This window comes from Poromitra crassiceps (assembly GCF_964638095.1).
Source record: "Poromitra crassiceps genome assembly, chromosome: 1".
NCBI classification, from domain to species: Eukaryota; Metazoa; Chordata; class Actinopteri; order Beryciformes; family Melamphaidae; genus Poromitra; species Poromitra crassiceps.
In genome coordinates, this window is record NC_139623.1 from 75,309,098 (window position 1) to 75,334,023 (window position 24,926).

The 24,926-nt window shown below is 44.4% G+C and overlaps 1 protein-coding gene across 1 annotated transcript in view; it reads right to left on the minus strand.

Annotated features, from left to right (window-relative positions):
* The window catches only part of gbe1a (glucan (1,4-alpha-), branching enzyme 1a), a 308,612-nt gene that overhangs the window by 48,366 nt on the left and 235,320 nt on the right, over positions 1-24,926 (minus strand). Inside the window, exon 13 of the mRNA XM_083635195.1 lies at positions 15,198-15,382. Coding sequence (XP_083491321.1) covers positions 15,198-15,382 — 185 coding nt within the window. The remainder of the gene's footprint in view (positions 1-15,197; positions 15,383-24,926) is intronic.

Here is a 24,926-nt window from a genome sequence, read left to right on the forward strand (position 1 = left end):
TTATTTCAATGTGTCTCCTCTCCAACACTGCTGTCCCCGGCGCATGCCGGTGTGAATTTCCCATGTTTAAAACAGTTTTGTTGGCACAAAGGCCCGTGCCCAGCCAGAAAACTAGAGACTATATGAAGCTCCACCTCACGTTAGTCGGCTGTGCAATGGAGTGGGGCGAAGAGGAACGAATTCCACCCAAACCTAGTCAAAAAAAAAAAAAAAAAAAAAAAAAAAAAAAATTTAATAATTAAAAAATCGATCCAAATGCCACAGGATCGATTCCAATCCTTAACGATCGATTATCGATTTTCGATAATTGATGAACATCCCTAGTGTGTACTGTCAATGGTTGTATGCTGTACTAGTGCCCTGCGTGCCCCACCCCCCTCCTCCTCCTCCTCCGTGGTGGGAGGAGTCGAGTGTCTCTGCTGCGGTTTGCTCTGAGTTTGATCTGCACTGAAAAGTCCGCTGCCTGCATCCCCCCGCTTTTTTACAGCGTGTCCTCGGCTCCCAGCTGAGAATAATGTAACTTTTCAGAAAGACGCTGGTGTCGCCGTGTCGGCAACTAAATCATATGGATGGACTATCGCAGCGGACACGGATGGGGCTCAATTGTGGCAGCAGATGACTGCTGTTCACAGGCACAGCTAACGTTATGCTTCAAGCATATCGATGCGATTTCCGTATTCCGTTTCCTCATGACTTCTTCTCTCTTTTCTCCTGGCCTTTGTCTAATCGGGAGGGCACTGTCGCCACCTAAGGGTTCTGTAAAATAGGTTAGACACATTCAATAGCTCCCATATTGTAAGAGGCGATGTAAGAGGCTTAGATCGACATCCCCCCGTCAAAATATGAATTTGGAGTTATTGACGCCATTTGGCGTCGCTGGCACTCAATGTGTTAATGTCTTTAGGTTTAATCAGAACCTCCCCTTTATCTGATTTAATTTTGTGTATTGTGCGATCATTTTGCTGTTTTCTAAGTTGCCGCGCTAAGAGTCTGTGTGGTTTATCACTAAACTCGAAATACTTCTGTTTGGTGTATAAAAAAGCTTTACTAACTTTTGCTGAGAGTATCTTGTTATATTCATACTTTAGGGATGATATTCTTTTATGTAAATCGACAGATGGTGTTCGAGCATTCTCTTTATCTAGCATACTAATTTGTTTGTCTATTTCTAGTAATCTGGCTTTATTCTTCTTCCTTCTGAATGCTTCAAATGAAATAATAGAGCCTCTAATGAAGGCTTTAAATGCCTCCCAAAGTATAGCAGGAGAAGTCTCTGCATTGTCATTAGTTTCAAAATAAAAGGAGATTTGAGCTTTTAGATATTCACAGAACTCTTTTTCGGTTAGCAAGATAGGATTTAATCTCCAGCTCATTTGTGGTCTCACCATATTCTGAATAGCTAAAGTGCAGGTGAGAGGGCTGTGATCCGAGATCACAATGTTATGATATTTTGCATTTGTGGCATATGGCATCAGCTTTGCATCAATGAGAAAATAATCTATCCTGGTGTATGAGTTATGTGCTGCTGAGTAAAAAGAATATTCTCTACCAGTTGGATTTGCAATTCTCCAGACATCAGCCATGTTAGTATTATTGATGAAAGTGTTAAGGAAGATACTTGAGTTACTTTTCTCCATTCTACGAGTAGAGGACCTGTCAAGGTATGGATCCAAGATGCAGTTGAAATCCCCTCCAATTATAAGATTTGTTTGGGACATATCTGGTATGAGAGACATCACTTTTTTAAAGAATGAAGGGCTGTCTACATTGGGTGCATATATGTTCAGTAAAGTGAGAGGCGTAGAGTATACTTCCCCAGTTACAATCAGATAACGGCCTTCTTTATCGGATATTGTGGTGCCATGAATGAAGGGAATATTCTTCCGTATCATAATTGCTGTACCCCTAGCTCTAGCAGGGAATGATGAGTGATATATATTTCCTATCCATTTACATCGTAACCTGGTATGAGAGTCATTTTTCAAATGTGTTTCCTGTAAGAATATTATGTCCGGTGATAGTGACTTGAGATGAGCCAAAACCTTCCCTCTTTTGATCGGACTATTCAGACCACGCACGTTCCAGCTGGCTAATGTAAGACCTCTACTTCCACCATCATTTAGACCATCTTGTGTTGGCATCATTGGGTTATCTGTCATAACTATTACTGGTATTTAAATAGTAGTGGAACACATTGACCTGGTAGTCATATATATTAGTAAATCCATTACAGTTTCATAGCAAGACAGCATATTGACTTGAGTGTAGAATTGCACATGATGACTTGAAGGTAAACAGAATGAGTGGAGAGAGAAAAAGTATAAATAAAATGAGAGCGAGAGTAAAAATAATAGAAAAACAAGACAGAGACATGACCTAAGCTTATCTTCCTACCCATAAGCTGCAGGTAAAACTAATATTGGGGAACTATATAGAGCCCACTGCTCAAACTCCCACCAACCCCCCTACTGTATATGAAAATGATTCAGATAGCGCGTCATGATATAGAATTACACCACTGAAAATCTGGTAGCTACAACAAAAACTGAGATAATTTGTCACATCCGAGTTAGTTTTGAAATGTAACCGGGCATTAAAGCCCTTGATAAGAACATTACTACTACTGTATTAGGACCTGCATAACAAAAGAATTGCCTTAAAAAGAAAAACAAACAAATTAACTGTTTCAGCATTGGCAGTCTATTAGTATCATATTTAAACAAATAGCCTACCCCATGTCAGAGGGAAACAAAAAACAAACAAAAAACAGAAGAAAACATTCCACTGCTTAGGCTAATTTACCATATTACCAAAGAAGATTTGTTTCAATGGAGTGGGCTTTAACTTTAAACATCGCATAAGTAAACCTCAGTCTCTCATTCACATCCAGACCTCTGTTTAAAGGGACAAAAAAAATGCCTTAAGAAGAAAAGCATTAAAACCAATCTAACTGTGGCAGCATTAACACTAACAGTATCATATTTAAACAAACAAATAGATAGCCTACCCCATATGTCAGAGAGAGAGAAAAAACAAAGCAAAACAAAAAACGGTAAAACATTCCACTGCTTAGGTTAATTCCCCATATTACCAGATTATTATTTTTTTGTTTGTTTCAATGGGGCAGGCTTTGACTTTGAATACTGTGTAAGTTAAACTAAAACTCAGTCCCTCATTCATACTCACACTCAGACCTCTGCTTTAAGGGACAATCTTCTTCTTAACACTTTGAGTGCCACGGCCCTTGGGCAAAAGGTTGCTGTACTGTGCCACATAGGCCGCAATGCATTTTAATATAGCCATATCATTTTTTGTGTTCCTCTTATATGGACAACCAATAGCCTCAATGAAACTTTGAACCCTTCTGTTTCATTTAAAAAAAAAACTGTGTTTATAAACCGTTCCATTTTGGAAATACACCCCTCTGAAAAAGAGTGTTTTCGACCGAAAAGAGCATGCTGAAATTAGTTTCTGAGATAATCACATCTTTATGTTAGAAAGGCGACAGAATGAATTTTGCTTTGAGTTGAACAAATCGAGCCTGCTGCTGCCTGGGTGTGTGTGTACTGTCAATGGTTGTATGCTGTTAGTGCCCTGCGTGCCCCACCCCCCTCCTCCTCCTCCCCCGTGGTGGGAGGAGTCGAGTGTCTCTGCTGGGTTTGCTCTGAGTTTGATCTGCACTGAAAAGTCCGCTGCCTGCATCCCCCATTCCCCCCGCTTTTTTACAGCGTGTCCTCGGCTCCCAGCTGAGAATAATGTAACTTTTCAGAAAGACACTGGTGTCGCCGTGTCGGCAACTAAATCATATGGATGGACTATCGCAGCGGACACGGATGGGGCTCAATTGTGGCAGCAGATGACTGCTGTTCACAGGCACAGCTAACGTAACGTTATGCTTCAAGCATATCAATGGCGATTTCCGTTTCCTCATGACTTCTTCTCTCTTTTCTCCTGGCCTTTGTCTAATCGGGAGGGCACTGTCGCCACCTAAGGGTTCTGTAAAATAGGTTAGACACATTCAATAGCTCCCATATTGTAAGAGGCGATGTAAGAGGCTTAGATCGACATCCCCCCGTCAAAATATGAATTTGGAGTTATTGACGCCATTTGGCGTCGCTGGCAGCCTACGGTAAATTTCTCCTGACGCCATTTGGCGTCGCTGGCACTCAATGTGTTAACGTAGTCCCTCATTCATACTCACACTCAGACCTCCGCTTTAAGTGACAATCTTCTTCTTAACGTATGCCATCGCTTTGACTGCATCTGTGAATTCCTTCTCCTCTCCATTGTGCGTAATGCGCAGTCTGGCTGGGAACAGTATACCATACCGGACACCCTGGCGGTTACTCAGCAGCTTCCTCACCTCCGTGAACGCAGCTCTGGCTTTGGCGACATTTGTAGTGTAATCCGGGAAGATGGCAATTGTGTCCCCGCTGACTCGGAGTGGGGCACGAGTGCGTGCACGGCTCAGTACCTCGACACAGTCCTGATAGTAGTGGAGCTTAGCAATGATGACGCGTGGTTTCCCATCTGATCTCTTCGGTGCCGAGCTCCTGTGTGAGCGGTCCACGAGCACGTCTTTATCCAGGTGTAGCGCTTCTTTCAGCAGCTTTGAGACCGCCGCGGTGTCGCTTGATCCGTTCGTCTCGGCCACCCCCAGGATCCTGATGTTGCATCTTCTCATTCTCCCCTCCATATCCTCACATTTCTCCCGAAGCCCCGTCATCTCTGCTTTCAAGTCGGATACTGTGGTCTGCAAAGCTGTCACCTCGTTTGAGCACGTAGTTAATCCGCCTTCCACGTCTTTGATTGTAGTCTTCATTGTATCGATCTCGGAGTGAATCGCCATCGTGTTATTTTTTATTTCTACTTGAACAGCTTGCATCTCGCTTTTAAGGGAGTTGAAGTCTTCTGCAAGTGCATTCTTCAGTTCTGACTTTATCACCTCTGAGATGTCCGCTTTTAGCGAGAGGAGAATGTCTCTTTTCAAGGCTTCAGCGTCCATCTTTAGCCTTTCCTCTGGCGGAGGCGGGGTCATCTTGGCTGGCTTGGCTGGCGTGTTGGCGAAACTCGAGGTCGGGGCGTCGTCGGGCCTAGTAGGCTTATTGCTTGGTTTATACGAATATTTACGCAGGTCATATGTATTTGAGGCCATCCGGCTACATATAGACTGTAGTTTAACGTTAGGAACCCATTCGGAGCCGAGTTCTCAGTGTTTTGTAATACAGGGCGCTTCTTAATTGTAAATAAAGTAGAAGTTCGGCAGGAGCTCAAACCACATGCGTCCTACTCCATCTCTAGCTCAACAGCGCCCTTGGTAGATATATTTATTCTATATATTTCAGGTGGGTTCATTATTTCTCGCTCTCTATTCGTCACACTGCAGGATGGATACTCATGGTGCTGGGAAATTAACGAGGAGAGAGGAGAGAGGAGGTGGAGGGGGCAGAAGGGTGTGGACTGACTCATGTATTACTTAGAGCTTCATATACAGAGTACACGCTGATGAGGAGGATCACTCACAACTCCACATATTGTAATCATATATGTGTAATAGTTTTGCAAATATAGATTTAGCTCCTGCAGTTGAAAGTGAAGTGGAAGTATTTGTGAACTGACCCTGATTGGTTTCCCATTTCATTTGGAGCGGATCCGATCTGACTCAGAAATGTGCATATATCATAAGCAAACTGGACTACTGGCCTTGGCAGAAGGCTGCGCTCTCAGAGTGCACTTCTAGTTTATTATGTTAATATTGAATCAACATCTAGTGTATTAAAGCTGCATTCAGTGATGTTTTTGTGTTCAAATAAGTGTTAAATGGCTCTATATTCTGACAGAAATCACTGAAATAGAGTGTTTGGTCAGTGACTTGAAACCCCCAACCCCCCGCTGTCCTCTCTCTCTCTCCTGTAGTCCTGCAGGCAGGGCGGACGTATATCCTGTCCTCTCTCTCTCTCCTGTAGTCCTGCAGGCAGGGCGGACGTATCTCCTGTCCTCTATCTGTCTCCTGTAGTCCTGCAGGCAGGGTGGATGTATCTCCTGTCCTCTATCTCTCTCCTGTAGTCCTGCAGGCTGGGTGGACGTATCTCGTGTCCTCTATCTCTCTCCTGTAGTCCTGCAGGCAGGGCGGACGTATCTCCTGTCCTCTCTCTCTCTCTCCTGTAGTCCTGCAGGCTGGGCGGACGTATCTCCTGTCCTCTCTCTCCTGTAGTCCTGCAGGCAGGGCGGACGTATCTCCTGTCCTCTCTCTCCTGTAGTCCTGCAGGCTGGGCGGACGTATCTCCTGTCCTCTATCTCTCTCCTGTAGTCCTGCATGCAGGGCGGACGTATCTCCTGTCCTCTATCTCTCTCCTGTAGTCCTGCAGGCTGGGCGGACGTATCTCCTGTCCTCTATCTCTCTCCTGTAGTCCTGCATGCAGGGCGGACGTATCTCCTGTCCTCTATCTGTCTCCTGTAGTCCTGCAGGCTGGGTGGACGTATCTCCTGTCCTCTATCTGTCTCCTGTATTCCTGCAGGCTGGGTGGACGTATCTCCTGTCCTCTATCTGTCTCCTGTAGTCCTGCAGGCAGGGTGGACGTATCTCCTGTCCTCTATCTCTCTCCTGTAGTCCTGCAGGCTGGGTGGACGTATCTCCTGTCCTCTATCTGTCTCCTGTAGTCCTGCAGGCTGGGTGGACGTGTCTCCTGTCCTCTATCTGTCTCCTGTAGTCCTGCAGGCAGAGTGGACGTATCTCCTGTCCTCTATCTCTCTCCTGTAGTCCTGCAGGCTGGGTGGACGTATCTCCTGTCCTCTATCTGTCTCCTGTAGTCCTGCAGGCTGGGTGGACGTATCTCCTGTCCTCTATCTGTCTCCTGTAGTCCTGCAGGCAGGGTGGACGTATCTCCTGTCCTCTATCTCTCTCCTGTAGTCCTGCAGGCTGGCTGGACGTATCTCCTGTCCTCTATCTGTCTCCTGTAGTCCTGCAGGCAGGGTGGACGTATCTCCTGTCCTCTATCTCTCTCCTGTAGTCCTGCAGGCAGGGCGGACGTATCTCCTGTCATCTATCTCTCTCCTGTAGTCCTGCAGGCTGGGTGGACGTATCTCCTGTCCTCTATCTGTCTCCTGTAGTCCTGCAGGCAGGGTGGACGTATATCCTGTCCTCTATCTCTCTCCTGTAGTCCTGCAGGCAGGGTGGACGTATCTCCTGTCCTCTATCTCTCTCCTGTAGTCCTGCAGGCTGGGCGGACGTATCTCCTGTCCTCTATCTGTCTCCTGTAGTCCTGCAGGCTGGGCGGACGTATCTCCTGTCCTCTATCTCTCTCCTGTAGTCCTGCAGGCAGGGCGGACGTATCTCCTGTCCTCTATCTGTCTCCTGTAGTCCTGCAGGCAGGGCGGACGTATCTCCTGTCCTCTATCTCTCTCCTGTAGTCCTGCAGGCTGGGCGGACGTATCTCCTGTCCTCTATCTCTCTCCTGTAGTCCTGCAGGCAGGGCGGACGTATCTCCTGTGCTCTATCTCTCTCCTGTAGTCCTGCAGGCAGGGCGGACGTATCTCCTGTCCTCTATCTCTCTCCTGTAGTCCTGCAGGCTGGGCGGACGTATCTCCTGTCCTCTATCTCTCTCCTGTAGTCCTGCAGGCAGGGCGGACGTATCTCCTGTCCTCTATCTCTCTCCTGTAGTCCTGCAGGCTGGGCGGACGTATCTCCTGTCCTCTCTCTCTCTCCTGTAGTCCTGCAGGCTGGGCGGACGTATCTCCTGTCCTCTATCTCTCTCCTGTAGTCCTGCAGGCAGGGCGGACGTATCTCCTGTCCTCTCTCTCCTGTAGTCCTGCAGGCAGGGCGGACCTATCTCCTGTCCTCTCTCTCCTGTAGTCCTGCAGGCAGGGCGGACGTATCTCCTGTCCTCTCTCTCCTGTAGCCCTGAAGGCAGGGCGGACGTATCTCCTGTCCTCTCTATCTCTCTCTTGTAGTCCTGCAGGCTGGGCGGACGTATCTCCTGTCCTCTCTCTCTCTCTCCTGTAGTCCTGCAGGCAGGGCGGACGTATCTCCTGTCCTCTATCTGTCTCCTGTAGTCCTGCAGGCTGGGTGGACGTATCTCCTGTCCTCTATCTCTCTCCTGTAGTCCTGCAGGCAGGGCGGATGTATCTCTACAACCGTAACTCGTAGAGACTCACAGATGGCGGCATTGGATTCAGGGGGTGAAAAATACTTATTGTCGTTTAAAGGCGTCACAATCTGACCTTCCGTTTCCAAGAAAATGTCAACATTTCTCTGATTGGAGAAAAATGGCGTCGACCTCCCACTATCCAATGCCTCTAAACGACGATATTTTTTCACCCCGAATCCAACACTGCCATCCGTGAGTCTCTACGAGTTATGGTTTGCGGAGATACGTCCACAGGAGAGAGATAGGGGACAGGGGTTCCAAGTTACTGACCAAACACTCTATTTCAGTGATTAAATTAATTAGGTTCATTTTGTCTTCTTTTAAATTATGTTTTTAGTTTTCTTATTTTCAGACAAATTAGTAGAGTATGATGTTTACCTGCTAACGGTTTCGGCTGTAACTACAGCCTTCTTCAGCAGGTACACATCATACTCTACTAATCTGTCTGAAAATAGAAAACTAAAAACATATTTCAGTGATTGCTGTCAGAATATAGAACCATTTAACACTTATTGTAACACAAAAACATCACTGAATGTAGCTTTAAACGCACTACATGCATTTTGTTGCCTACTAGATATCATGCTAGAGCAGTAGCATAAAAACAGTCTATGAAACACAGGCTTCCAATGCTACCATATGCCCTTGCATCGCTCTCCCAGCTTTCTGCTATGGCCTTGGCCACACTGATCCGTCAGAAAATGGACAGAATTATTGAACGGACAGATGTCTGTCCGATGCATTGTTTTAACGGACAGATGTGTCTGAGCGGAAAGCTACATGTCATGACATGAGTATGACTGGCAGACTAACGTAACGTCACGTGAGGGTCTGTGTGTGACTGTGGCTGGGGGAGTGTCTGTGCACTCCTCTTTGTCTGACTGCAACCCGATCTCCCAAAAAATTGTAAAATAGCAACGTTTGTGGACCAACGTTGCTATGTTACAATTTCGGCTCTGCTGTGTAAAATCAAGCAAGTACGTTATTAATTCTCCTTCACCGCCTCGGCCGCCATCTTCTTTGAAAAGTTGAAACAAATCTTGGAACGCCTCCTCTCGAGACCTTGACTCTGATTGGCTAAACGGACAGTGACTATCCGACCATCCGACCATCCGATACGTCCATCCAGAAAAAGTTCATCCCTCTTCAACTTTCTGTCCATCAAAACGTATGCAAATTTTCTGGATACGTACGCTTCTGAGTGCTCCACGGACAGTCGGACAGCTGTCATTGAAAATGAATGGAAGTGAACAGAGAAACGAACGCACACGGACAGACACCACGGATCAGTGTGGCCAAGGCCTATGTGTGTACTAGAGTCTAGTAGTGACTAGACGCACAACGCCACATGCACCAAGCCTCGCCTGGGTCGCTCTCTGTCTATATTTAAACACACAACACCACACGCACCAAGCCTCGCCTGGGTCGTGTGGAGAGAATTTAGAGGTTGTTGTAATACCTCCTCCTAGACGTAGGGGGCGCTAAGTGCATATGCATAAAGCTACTCTTTGTTGTGGGACTTCAGTAAGAAGTCTATAAAAGGAAGTGACGAACAGGAAGGAGGGGTCAGTCCCCATGGAGAAGAGATGGGACTGAACCACAGGGCTCTGTGCAACATTGTTTTTGTAAATAAATCTTTTCTAATACTTTCACCTTCTGGTTTGTATTGGTTATATGAAGTTAGAGTTATGATTCCTCACCACAGTTGCTCTCAGTCTATTTTTAAACACACAACGCACCAAGCCTCGCCTGGGTCGCTCTCTGTCTATTTATAAACGCACAACGCTACATGCACCAAGCCTCGCCTGGGTCGCTCTCTGTCTATTTACAAACACACAACGCTACATGCACCAAGCCTTGCCTGGGTCGCTCTCTGTCTATTTATAAACACACAACGCTACATGCACCAAGCCTCGCCTGGGTCGCTCTCTGTCTATTTACAAACACACAACGCTACATGCACCAAGCCTCGCCTGGGTCGCTCTCTGTCTATTTACAAACACACAACGCTACATGCACTAAGCCTCACCTGGGTCGCTCTCTGTCTATTTACAAACACACAACGCCACACACACTAAGCTTCACCTGGGTCGCTCTCTGTCTATTTACAAACACACAACGCTACATGCACTAAGCCTCACCTGGGTCGCTCTCTGTCTATTTATAAACACACAACGCTACATGCACTAAGCTTCACCTGGGTCGCTCTCTGTCTATTTACAAACACACAACGCTACATGCACTAAGCCTCACCTGGGTCGCTCTCTGTCTATTTATAAACACACAACGCTACATGCACTAAGCCTCACCTGGGTCGCTCTCTGTCTATTTATAAACGCACAACGCCACACGCACTAAGCCTCGCCTGGGTCGCTCTCTGTCTATTTATAAACGCACAACGCTACACGCACTAAGCTTCACCTGGGTCGCTCTCTGTCTATTTACAAACGCACAACGCCACACGCACTAAGCTTCACCTGGGTCGCTCTCTGTCTATTTATAAACGCACAACGCCACACGCACTAAGCCTCGCCTGGGTCGCTCTCTGTCTATTTATAAACACACAACGCTACATGCACTAAGCTTCACCTGGGTCGCTCTCTGTCTATTTACAAACGCACAACGCCACACGCACTAAGCTTCACCTGGGTCGCTCTCTGTCTATTTATAAACGCACAACGCCACACGCACTAAGCCTTGCCTGGGTCGCTCTCTGTCTATTTACAAACACACAACGCTACATGCACCAAGCCTCGCCTGGGTCGCTCTCTGTCTATTTACAAACACACAACGCTACATGCACTACGCCTCGCCTGGGTCGCTCTCTGTCTATATTTAAACACACAACGCCACATGCACCAAGCCTCGCCTGGGTCGCTCGCTGTCCATTTTTAAACACACAACGCACAACGCCACATGCACCAAGCCTCGCCTGGGTCGCTCTCTGTCTATTTATAAACGCACAACGCCACATGCACCAAGCCTCGCCTGGGTCACTCTGTCTATTTTTAAACACACAACGCACAACGCCACACGCACCAAGCCTCGACTGGGTCGCTCTCTGTCTATTTTTAAACACACAACGCACAACGCCACACGCACCAAGCCTCGCCTGGGTCGCTCTCTGTCTATTTTTAAACACACAACGCACAACGCCACACGCACCAAGCCTCGCCTGGGTCGCTCTCTGTCTATTTTTAAACACACAACGCCACACACCAATCCTCGCCTGGGTCGCTCTGTCTATATTGAAACGCCCAACACCACACGCACCAAGGATCAAGCGGACGGACCAGTGCTTGGACAGGCTTGGAAACAACAAGCCTGGTTTTCACAACACAGAGAAGGGGCATGGCTTCCTTCACTGCTCAGAACAGCATCAGTCGCCTGTCTTGCTGGATATATAGTAGTGGTTTGCTGGTATCTAGTAGGGCTGAATACTGCATTTACTGCTTTTAAATGTCCCATATTATTCATGTTTTAATGGTGTTGTTTTCAAATATACAATGGCTCAGGATAACAATAATGTCCTTCGTGATATTTTGCAAATAAAAGTTAAACGGGCAGAACAATCTCAATGTTGGACCCTGATTAGCAGACAGCAACAGCTTCTCTGGTTCAAATGAGGTGAACCTGCTCATTGGAGGCTTTCCAGTTCACATGCTGCAAACGGAAAGTGCCTGGAAAAAAGGATGGATTTTAGAAAATGCAGTAACTTGAATTCACCTAATTTTAACGATGTCTTCATTAAACATCTTTGATCATATACAGTAGGTATATAAAGAGATGGCATTTTTTTTTAATACCTATAATATGGGACCTTTAACATAATAGTTGCTTTAGTCCTTTTAGGAAATGTCATGTCAAAGTTACATTGTAGCTGTGTGTTCTCTCAAGCTCTCTCTACCCCCTGCAATAGACACACTGCAATAGACAGAGTACCGCAGGGATGATGTATTTTTGTAGGCTTTATCCAGAAATCGCCGCCATTTGGTTCTCCAGTGGAAAAGTCAATGGGGTTTTAGAATGGGGATTTCACTTAAATGCATACAATAAGGTCTGTGGTTAACAAAAGTTTATTGGGAACGCGAATTTGGGTTCAGCAGGATAATCTTCACAAACATGAATAACTTTTATGCCTTTTGAAGTGTTTTCTAAAAATCGCCTTAAAAAAAACGCATTTATGTTCCAAAAGCCATAAAAGTTATTCACGTTTGTGAAGATGATCATGCTGAACCCAAATTCGCGTTCCCATAAACTTTTGTTAAGCACAGACCTTATTTTATGCATTTAAGCAAACGCCCCCATGTTAAATCCCATAGACTTTTCCTCTCAGGAACCAGTAAGTATACTTCCAGACTCATTCCTGCGGCTCTCTATAACACATCTGAAAATAGCTGATTGAACACAATTCCCACACAACATTCCAGTTATAATAGAGTAACAAAAGGTTATGAAACGTTTGAACGTTTGTGTTCAGCAAGATAATCTTCACAAATGAGGACCACTTTTATGACTTTTGAAGCGTTTTCTCAAAATCGTGGACGTTGGTCCTCATTCGTGAAGATGACCTTGCTGAGTGAACACAAACTTCACTGTTTCATAAACTTATTTCAAGCATTTAACCAAAGTCCCCATACAAAAATTAGGGATGCACGATAATTATCGGACCGATAAATTATCGGCCGATATGGCCATTTTGCGTTATTATTTATTATTCCGATAATGGCCTTTTTCCGATAAATTATCCGATAATAATCCTGTTTATTTTTTGCCTCGGAAGCGGAGCTTTTTGTTGTCGCACATTCGTGACATCACAGCTGCGACACAAACATGGCTGCTGCCAGTGTGTAGTGTGTTGCTGTTTTTCAGTTTCACAATGATCAGAAAGCTACTGTAATTTGCAATCCATGTCCCACACAGGTTCCGAGAGGAGGGGAAACATCTAAGCTGGCATTACGTTAAACCAAAGCTGGCGATGATGCAGCGGATATGTTTGTTGTTTGTGTTAGCGAGTTGTGTTAGCATTAGCTCAGTCGTAGCGGGCCTACCCTGCAGGCTCGTCCGCTTGGCAAACTGTGACATTTACAGTCTGTGGCTTGTCATCAAACAGCCCCACAAAAGCACTTAATACACAGAGCTTGCGTAAACTTATAGAAACTAATGGAAACCCCTTTACCCGAAATGAAACATCAAGGGATTGTGTATTTAACTCCAAAAAACCACTCGCTAACGTTAAGCTAACCGTGCTAGTTAGCATAGCTGCTGGACAGAGGCATCTAACAGAGCCAATAATGAAAACAAAGGCGCAGTCGCGCACATTAGGCTACATAAAAAGCATCAGTCAGTCAACATCACATAGTGTCTTTTCTTTAATCTGGTGGCAGCATTTTTCAGTAAAAAGTGAAACGACACAGATGGTTTATAGTGCCTGCCCATGCACTGTATATATGCCTGCCCCATTCATTGGGCCCAGGCTACAATTCACTGAGAACTGGAACCAATGCAAAATTTGAACAGATCAGTATGACAATAAGAGTCTAAATTACTATGCCTTTTGTCATTGTGTTTTATCTGCAGACTAAGCAGCTTGGCTTTCCGTTCTATAAAAGCCTTTATTTTTGTATTGACTATAATTGAGTGATACACTTTATTAAAACAATCATATTATATCAGAAGTTTTCTTTGTTTTGCGTTCACAGTGATGTTAGTTAGATTTGGTTAGGTCAGAGCTATGCTCACTACATCCATACATCTACCCTAACCCTTTTTTAACCCCAGGTGTGCATAAAATACAGGTTGAAAAAATCTATTTTTATTATAATAATTATCGGTTATATCGTATCGGTTATCGGCCAAGAAGAATATATTTATCGGTTATCGTATCGGCTCTAAAAATCCATATCGTGCATCCCTAACAAAAATCCAATTGACTTGTCTTTTCCACATAAAATGGTCCAATCAAACAATGTCAAAACGTAGAACAAGCCAGCACACGAGATGTCGTTTCTTTTGTCGTTTTTTATTTACCTCAGTCCTTCATCAGTGTCACTACACTGATGAAGGACTAGTGCCGAAACTTGTTTGTGCTGTACCCACCCCGGACTGAGGTCAATAAAAAACGACAAAAGAAAGGACATCTCGTGTGCTGGCTTGTTCTACGTTTTGCTATTGTGCTTGTGCCTTGCACCGGACCTTTATGTTTGACTCTCTGAGTGTGCTCGTTTTTCCACTTTTTCCAATCAAACAATGTGTCATATCATAATGTCATATATGTAAGGGATAATCTAGGTGTGCATTATACGATTTTAATGCACGACATGGAGGCAAATAACCAACCGACGCCACGTAATGCACACCTAGGAGTTGATTATCCCGCTTATACCATGGTCATTTGACAACAATATAAAATAAAATCATTCGTGAAATTTTGGTGCAAGTTTAGCAATCAAAATCTTAAGTTTTTTGCTAGGCCTTGATATAGCCTACTTCCGTGTCAAACCCCTCGCTAACTGTTTACCTAGCAACACTTACCTGGAACTGACTAATACCTGGAACAAGCGTAACCATCCCATCGGCTTCTCATGCAATGGAAACATTGTTTGCTGTTCCTGTAAATAGGACGAACCTTGGATATGAGCTGGTATGGTGCAGGGAAGTTAGTCCGCTCAGCTCATAGAAGCTGAGATAGTGAGTTGAATAACGTTACTGTGCTGTTTGATTCAACAGCTGTGCAGGTTTGGGAGAGGATGAATTTACAACATGTGATTAGACTTGAGCCGGACTACATGTGCGTTATACGGTTTTAATGCAGACCTGCCGGCCAATCAGAAACTAGTATTCACCCAGACCATGGTATAAATGCCTATATGGTCTTCTATTACAACCAAAGACTCGACAAGGGAGTTTCATGTGTGAGAAGTTTACTGCACTTTTCCCCCATTTAATCTGCACTATTATAGTTTCCATGGATCCTGAACATTTGGTTTACAAACTGTTGGTAAGAAAAACATGAGAACATACATCTGTGTTCATGTGCGTTTATCCTACCCCCGTTGCTGAAAGCCAGCCGTACTTGTCTTCAGTGCGGTTCATGTCTCTGTCGAAGTTATACAGCTGTCTGTACCGGAGGGCCTCTGAGTCCACTAGGTTGTACTGCCGTCTGGCATAGGCGTAACTCTCGCTGTTGCCTTTGCGAGGAAAGTCCAGCCACTCAGGATGGCCAAACTCGTTACCTGTGGGGTGAGCAAGAGCAATAGACTGAGACCCAAAGCTTGTTAAAGCATGGACAACATAGGTACAAGTCAACGTGATAATAACAGACTGTTAAATGTGTATATGGGGGTGCAGACCTGTTGTACATTTATGCACACGCATAAATCATTTTTATGGTCTCCGCAGCTTGAGACACAGATGATTCTTACTGAATCATTTGGGCAATGCAATAGAGAAATGCTTTCATTTAATTCTGCTCAAAATCTGGTAGAGTGAACAAAAATGTTGAAGACAAGTTATTATCTTAATAATTAAAGTGGCATACGAGTTAATCTGTGGAAATGTTGATTAAAAATCACACTTGCATTTGATGCGATGGGAATTATTCCTTTAATTAAGTGGTGTTCCCCATTCGATCAAATGTAAAAAAAGGAAAAAGAAGAAAAAAAATACTAAAAAGAAAAGTATTCTTTCTATCAATATTTTTTGGCTGAAGATTAATGACAGAAAGACGAGTGCAGAGGGTATAAATAAAAGGCAAGGCTGCTCACTTATTGATATGATTATTTACATTTTTTTAAAGTCAATTCTCTCCCTCCCTCTTCAGTATTCTGGTATTCCCAGTGTGGGGGGAGGGGGGGGAAGAGAGAGAGAGAGAGAGAGCGAGAGAGAGAGAGAGAGAGAGAGAGAGAGAGAGAGAGAGAGAGAGAGAGAACTTTTAGTCCCATAGCTCTAACTTGAACTTTGCTTGGTGGAGGGAAATTTATGCTGGTTAAATTTCACATCCAGGCTTTTTGGAAACATGTACAGACTGAGAGAGGAGAGGAAGCATACAGATGACCATTCACAAATACATGAGATCTGATGTAACCATCCCTTGAGCTACTTGGGGTGAATGCCTATGTAGGGAACTACCGGTAGCTTTGATGTAGGCCCTACATCAAAGCTAGTTCCCTACATAGGCATGTAGGGAAAATATGATCAAAACTGACATTTAGAATCTCTAAACGACTTAATCTTGCTCATGTCAATTAATTAAATTAATTAAATTAAATAATGTTCATTCAGTCAATGCTTCCCACAATGTGTGCATTCATGAACTGTCTCCCTAAAGAAATACATCATGTTCAGTCACATGCCTCCGCCCCGTCCAACTAACGTTAGTCCACGTTCAGGCGTTCACTCAAAGCGAAGCTGTCGGCATGGAGGAGGACATGAGCGAAAACACAGAGCAAACAAACAGTCGCACAGACCTTGTCAGAGAACTATGAGGGCAGTGTAAAAAAAAGTATATAAAATAAATAATCATTCATTAGTCGTAATTGAGGTAAAAGTTTGAAATAATCCTGATATTCGAGTCATATCGTCCAGCCCGACTTTGATGTTAGGGGATGAAAGAAGGGGGAGTTTACTGTTTCTATTATAACAGTATGCTTAACTGCATAAAGCAATCATACTAGCCAGGCAGGAGCTGAGAGGATTGTATATGTCTACCGGCCTCTGTGACTATGCCATCAGGTAAACTGCTGAATCTTAGTAACGATATGGATTTCTATATTTTAGACAGCTGGTGTCCTTTCCTTTCAGCCAGAGCTGCGGGATGCTCTTTTGCTGTGTGTTTCAGAAGCTGCCTTTCTGGCCCTGTCCACAAATCTCTTTCTCTTGGGCGGCTGTAGCTCTACCTGAGGTCCGCACGGAGGCCTAAAATTCCAATCTCATCATCCAATCACCGTATTCACAGTCCGATATGAAGTCCAATGTGAGAAAGGACGTAAGGCAATCACCTATTCACAGTCCAATGTAAACCAATCTCCCTCCAAATGTGAGATGGACACATTACCAATCACCTGCTGCTGCTTCTCCTCTCACGCCCCCTCTCCCCTCTACTCTGGAAAACAAAGCCTCATCTGGCAGTCTGATGATCAAAGTAAGTTTAGACGTTTTTATTTCTTATAGACTACACCTTATTCTTTCATCCGCCGCACAGTCGTTTTATCATTTTGTTGTTGAGTGAGTGTGTTGCTTTGTCCCTATATTTTAGTCTATGGTTGGCCAGCAACTTCAGTTAGTATCACTAGATAGCATCGCTAGCAGCTAGCTACGAGTGACATGTTATGCTAATGTTTGGGTCCTAGCTCAGTTTGTAAAATAACTGTCTGAAGGCAGTGTGCTGTGATCGCTGCACTCTATGGAATATCCACTGTTTGAAACGCCTTCAACCCAGCACAGATACCCCGCCGGCTCACCGGACTGCTAAAGGCTAGTTACAGTAGCTAAACAACCCAGGCTAGCTAATAGTTGTTCGCAACTACGGTTCAAAGTTAAAAAGCTGCCGAAGGTAACGTGACATTAACGTTATTATGATTGCTATTGATAAGTGTATGTGGTGCTGCATTGTCACAGCTCAATGCACTATCACATTCAGTAGCCTACATTACTATCATGCCTGGAGAAGTAAATGTATGCCTGTCTCCCCACCAGCAAAGGCTAAACACCCTGTGCTATCAACACTAAAACAGTGACATGTAAAGTGTGGCATGTGTGACTCTTGCTTGCATATTTACTTCACCCAAAAATGGGACAGTAGTAGTAGTACATTATGACTAATAAGTGACTCCAGCTGCTTGACTTCAGGGACTGAGGATCATTAGCTAACCTGGGTTATTTCAGATAACCACATGTATCCTTATCATCACACTGTTGCCAGTTGGGCTTTTTAAATGACTATATTCAGTTTAACTCAAAGATAATATAGGCTGCACTGCACCTCTGCAAATTATTTCACTAAATCTAATATTTACAGTGACATATTAAAGCTACATGATATTAAAACTACATGTCGCTCTGTCTCCTGACCTGTCTCTCTCACCTTACCTATGTGTGTGTGTGTGTGTGTGTGTGTGTGTGTGTGTATAAATAAATCTCTCTCCTCTCTCTGCAGTCTGTGTCCAGGATCAGTCAGGCAGAATCAGTCCTGAGCCTTCAACCCGTCATATAGAGGATCAGGGACCCCACTGTGACCAGCAAGCCATCATCCCTCACCTACTCCTTAGATGTGGCCCATTGTGTCAACACCAACAGCCTGAAGGTGTTTGGCCGGGCATTTGGGTCAACCTTCAAGCCATCTGCCAAATATACTGGTATGTCTAATTGATATTGGCAGCATACACTTTCGGTTTGTGTGTTTTCAGTGTTCTAACTTAAGTTCAACGAGGCTTCATTTGTATCATTCCCATGGCCAAAGCAAAACATACACTCATAACATGATACATATACAACTCTCATATTTAAAATTAAACAATCGAGAACAGAGGTGCCCAAATTCTTCCCTATTAAGCGCCAAAAGTAATTGCATGGATGGGCCGTCGGCTAAAAATAAATGTTGACGTTATCTGAAATCACATTACATTTTTATTTTATAGACAATCTACATTCTAAATCTAAAATAGGTATTCTAGTTTCATATGGTGAAAGTATCACCATGTTTTTTTCCCATTTCAAAACCATGGAGGGCCAAAACAAACTGAGCGTTGTCCAAGTTTGGCCCATGGGCCCCAAATTGGTCAGCCATGATCTAGAATGCTTTAAATAGAACTAATAACACGTCTGTCTGTCTGTCTGTCTGTCTGTGTTCCTTTTTCATAGGAGAGCTGCTTGGTGTTGACTACCTGCTGAGTCAGCCTGGAGCCCCTGAATGTGAACCCTGACTCAGAGGGATGTGGATGATGGTGAGGAAGAAGACGACGAGGGCTTGGAGGAAGATACTGTGTCCAGTCTCACTTCATGACCCGAGCTTCTCTGGCTCCTCCCAGGCTGGGCGTGGGGAGGTTCAGGTAAAGAGAAAGCAGTTCACTCCAGGGGTGGAGAGTGTGAAGAGGCACTCACAACTAGTGCCCCGCTTGCCCAGTGGCCAGATTGCTGCTGTGTGATTGACCATCTTCATCCGGCTCTGTGACCTCCACCACAATCCCAAGATGAGAGGGACAGGCAACTTGAAAGTTCTGTGTATGCGGCTTCCTCTCTCTCCTCTTCTGACTCCAGCGCAGCATTATATCAGTGCCCATTTTAAATAGAGAAAGATTTATTTCATATAGCACAAATTAAATGTAATTTGAAGTAATGGTGTTCTCTCTCCTCTTCTCTGACTCCAGTGCCGTGTTCTACCTGGTCAATGTTGCTTATGCAGGTTTTGCTTTACCGGCCATATATCCTCAAAAAGCCCAGCTTAGCACAAAAACACTGGTGGTTGGCACGCCTGGTTTACCAGGAATGGGGTTCAACTCCCTACAGTGTCCTGCTTATTGTTGTGGCAATTTGAGGAAATCAAATATTGTTTTCTCTTAACTCTATATAAAAAAAATCAACGATATTGTCTCAGTTCATGTTCATTTCTATGGTTAGTTTTAAATTAATTACACACACCGAGGATGTAATATGATGTAATGGTGTTCTCTCTCCTCTTCTCTGACTCCAGTGCCATGTTCTACCTGGCAGTGATGGGTGATGCCCCTGCTTCTTGGTCATCAGTGCTGGCCTCGCTCTTCCCTGCAGCAGTTTCCACCTGGACGGTATGAAATGCTGCCACTCACTGCACTTTTTTCCTCCCAAGCAGTAACAAACATGCAGTCATATCTGAAAATGACAACTATTGGTTTAACTTCTCTGCAAAACTACAAAATAAAAGGCCATCAAGGAAAACTGAAATATATAGGGGGAATTATGCTCACCCTGCCGTGAAGGGCGCGTGGGTGGAGCGAGGGGCGGGCGCGTCAAATGACGTAAATTTGTTGGGCGTGGTTATTCGCTAGCTCCGTCGGGCACTCGCGCGGTGCGGCATTTTTTTCCTCACAGCGCGAGCAGCGCACGGCTTCTCTCCAAACATGTCCGCTTTCGAGCCACTGAACCCTGAACACTGAGCTGTGTTTTCGCCACATTTCTTGACCCATGTGGTAGGCTATAAACTTAGATTTGCAACTGTTCGTGTTTAGTCATTTCACCAAGTAAATGTGTTGTGTTGAGAGTATTAAGATATTAAGAGATTAAAAGCAGCACAGAGTAGTAGGCTATCAGGGCTCAGAAGTAAAAACGGCTTTCAGTAAAAACAAGTTTGGTGAGTCCTTCATGTGCTGATGTGCGGTCGTTTGAGAGTGAAAGCGCACTCAGTACTGCACAGAGTTTCATTGCGACTTTTCACGGGCTGTTCTCACCATTGTACAATACATGCTGATCACTTTCTGAGTATAATGGCATCACCCCCAGCGCGAGTCTGCACGGAGACTCACGGAGACTCGCGGGGCCCCACCCCCACGGAGCTTTGCTCGAGTGTAAGAGCACCTTAACAGTATTAGCAAAATGTAAGGCTTCCTCTCCTCCCCCCTTACCTGGAGTGCAGCACAGGGATTGAGCACTTTGTGAGTATGCTGCCGATGATGACGGCCTCCCTGAGAGTGGCAACTCATGTTGTTGCTTATGCAGGTTTTGCTTTACCGGCCATATATCCTCAAAAAGCACAGCTTAGCACAAAAACACTGGTGGTTGGCATGCCTGGTTTTACCAGGAGTGGGGTTCAAATCCCTACAGTGTCCTGCTTATTGTTGTGGCAATTTGAGGAAATCAAATATTGTTTTCTCTTAATTAACTATCTAAAAAGTCAACAATACTGTTTCAGTTCATGTACATTTTTATGGTTAGTCTTAAATTCATTAGTTTTAAATTAATTACACACACACATTATATATATATATATATATATATACTGTATATATATATATATATATATATATATATATATATAGTTTATAATGATAAACAATTATTCAACAAAAGTTTTGGCCACCAAAAACTGCATAAAAGCAAAGAAATGCAAAACAATGCAGACTATTGTGCCCCAGCTTTAGCTCAGGAGGTAGAGCGGGTCGTCCACTAATCGCTTTGGATAAAAGAGGTCAGTGGTTCGATTCCCGGCCCCTCCAGTCTGCATGTCGAAGTGTCCTTGGGCAAGACACTGAACCCCAAATTGCTCGTAACCTGCCGCCATCGGTGTGTGAATGGGTGAATGTACCTACTGACTGTAAAGCACTTTGGATAAAAGCGCTATATAAATGCAGGCCATTTTACCATTTCTGGGATTAAACCGGTAGAAATATGGCTACAAATCCACAGCAGCCAGCGTCCACAGAAAAAACCCACCACCGTGATTTCCCACTACACGGCTGGTCCACCGTGCTTTCCCACTACACAGAACAAACTCAGGCCTGGTCCACAATGCTTTCCCACTACACAGAACAAACTCAGGCCTGGTCCACCATGCTTTCCCACTACACAGAACAAACTCAGGCCTGGTCCACCGTGCTTTCCCACTACACAGAACAAACTCAGGCCTAGTCCACTGTGCTTTCCCACTACACAGAACAAACTCAGGCCTGGTCCACCATGCTTTCCCACTACACAGAACAAACTCAGGCCTGGTCCACCATGCTTTCCCACTACACAGAACAAACTCAGGGCTGGTCCACCATGCTTTCCCACTACACAGAACAAACTCAGGCCTGGTCCACCGTGCTTTCCCACTACACAGCTGGTCCACCGACGTGCTTTCCCACTACACAGCTGGTCCACCGAAGTGCTTTCCCACTACACAGCTGGTCCACCTACGTGCTTTCCCACTACACAGCTGGTCAACCGTGCTTTCCCACTACACAGCTGGTCCACCGACGTGCTTTCCCACTACACAGTGAGCTCCAAGTAAACAGACGGCTGAGCGTTAGGCCATGATGCACATTCTGATCTGCTGCCGACTATCTCTGGCAGGACTGTAAGCTGCTTGCCTATGTCTGCTTGCATTTCGTAATCCCTAGCCTGCTTTAGCTGCCTCAACATACGTCTACTCAATTATAAATTATCCCTGGCTTGTCCACAATCACGTTTAAAACTCATTTGCTGCATAGGACTCTCTCTCCTAACAGGTAAGGACTCCATCTTACGAAGTTCCTTCCAGCTGCAATGAACTGCTTCTTCTCTGCACTTTGGCAGCTCATCCATTGCCCCTACTTAGCTTGAGAAAGTACTTTGGCGCACCGTGTTGCTTCCTCCTGGAGATGCATTTGCTGTGCTACCTCCATACAAACGCATGTCCTGCCCCATAATGGCCTTGCGGTAACAATTTACAATACTGTAACACAAAAAATGGGTAGTTATTGAGGAACTAGTCAGGAACTAACCATTAGTTCATGAATAGTTAATGATTAGTTGATGAATAGTTAATAGGTAGTTCCTTAATGGTAGTTACTTAAGAACTGACCATTAGTTTTTCGCTAGTTCATGAGTAGTTAATGGGTAGTTCCTTAATGACCCTTAATGGTAGTTCCTTAAAGATCATTAGTGGTAGTTAATGGTAGAACTAACCATTAGTTACCATGTTAATGAACCAGTAAGTAATGATTACTTCCTTAAAAAATAAAAAATTCCCGCTAGTTCATAAGTAGTTAATGGGTAGTTACTTAAGAACAGACTATTAGTTACCATAGATGTTACTAGGGAATTAATCATTAGTTCATGATTACTTCACTATTACTTACGATGTTTGTGCCCCCTCAAGTAAAGCAGACCATCATACTTAGTTGTTACTAGGGAGTTCATCATTAGTCAATGAGTAACCATTAACTACTCATGAACTAGCGAAAAAAAATTAAGGAAGTAATCATTACTTACTGGTTCGTTAACATGGTAACTAATGGTCAGTTCTTAAGTAACTACCATTAAGGATCTTTAAGGAACTACGATTAAGGGTCATTAAGGAACTACCCATTAACTCATTGAGTGCCAGCCACTTTTGGAAAACGGATGCTCCCAGTGCCAGCCCTTTCAGAGCGTTTTCAGTGATAACTCAAGACCCACAGAATATTGTGTGATATTACTATGTAAACACCGAACACGTCCAAAGAACGATGAGACTCTCTTGTATCATCAGCAAAAAAAAGTTTATTGATATCATTTTCCGTTCTTTAGTTATCAGCCGGAGAAGATAGGTTGATTTCACCAAAAACAGACGTTTCAAACTAGAAGCTGAGATAATGAGCCTTTTGTGAAATGAAGCATTTCAAGCACATCACTGACTCTGAAGCTAATATTTTCTGATGTAGTGACACCTCAAAAATAATTTCCTTCAATAAAACAGCGAAAACAAAGGAATTTTGATGACAAAATAATATTTTTTAGCTGCAACCAGCAGCGCTGGCCCCTGCGTGCGCAGACCCTACACCTACTTGCTGGCAGGGGTGTTGTCTACGTGCTACGCAGGTATACGCAGTATACACACTGCTTAATGACTCAGATTTGCGTATGCGCACTGGGAAATGCGCTATGATACATATCGTTTTCAATTTCCATTCATAAAATTCACCCTGTGCGCTCTGTGTGTTACCCTACGTTCACACACAGCACCCAAGCCTTGCCTTTACCCACGCTTTTAAATAGGCGTCCTTTTTAGTCAATGAGGTCAGAGTCACAGTATACCCTCTGAAAAAAGGTAGACTACACCACTGCTTGCTGGTCTTGATTTACAGTTGGTGGGCATCAGGTATTCTAGCTTGTTTGCCAATCTGTCCATCGAGCCTGCTGTCCGGGTCGGTACGTGTTGTATGGTGCCCTACGTGCCCCACCCCCCTCAACTGCAAACTCCTCCGTGGGAGTGTCTCTGGTGGCTCTCTGCTGCACGTTTGCTCTGCATGTTTCAAAGTGCGCTACACCCAGCTCTATTTTCACATCGTTCCGCCGTTTTTGTCGCCGGCTCCCAGCGCTTCCAGCTGAGAATGATTTGGCTTTTCAGAAAGACGCTGGTGTCGTGCTCCTTTTCTGGCAACTATCATGTGGAGGGGCTATCGCAGCGGAGACAGAGGGGCTCAATTGTGGGACAGATTGGCTGCTGTTCACAGGCACAGCTAACGTTACAGCATTTCCGTTTCCCCACACGGCTTCTTCTACTCTTTTTTCTCATCTTTCTCTAATCCGGAGAGCACTGTCGCCACCTAATGGGTCCGTAAAATAGCTTCTACACCTTCAAAATCCCCCATACTTTTACAGGAGATGCATCAGGCTTTGATCCACGTCCCACCGTCAAAAAACGCAATTGACGACTATAGTCGTCATTGGCACTCAATGAGTTAACTACTCATGAACCTTTTTTTTAAAGGAAGTAATCATTACTTACTGGTAACTACCATTAAGGAACTATAACTATTCATGAACTAATCATGAACTAATGGTTCGTTCCTGACTCGTTCCTCAGTAACTACCCAATTTTTGTGTTACAGTATTGTAAAGTGTCACCGGCCTTGCTTGATGAACTAGTACTCATTTTCTGCCCAGTTACTAGGGGAGATGCTACCATTTTTGCTTCCATATTTTCAGTCTAAAAGCATCAATTCCAATTTTACTTGATAATAATAACTCATTGAGTGCCAGCCACTTTTGGAAAACGGATGCTCCCAGTGCCAGCCCTTTCAGAGCGTTTTCAATGATTTCTCGAGGCCCACAGAATATTGTGTGATATTGTAAACACCGAAC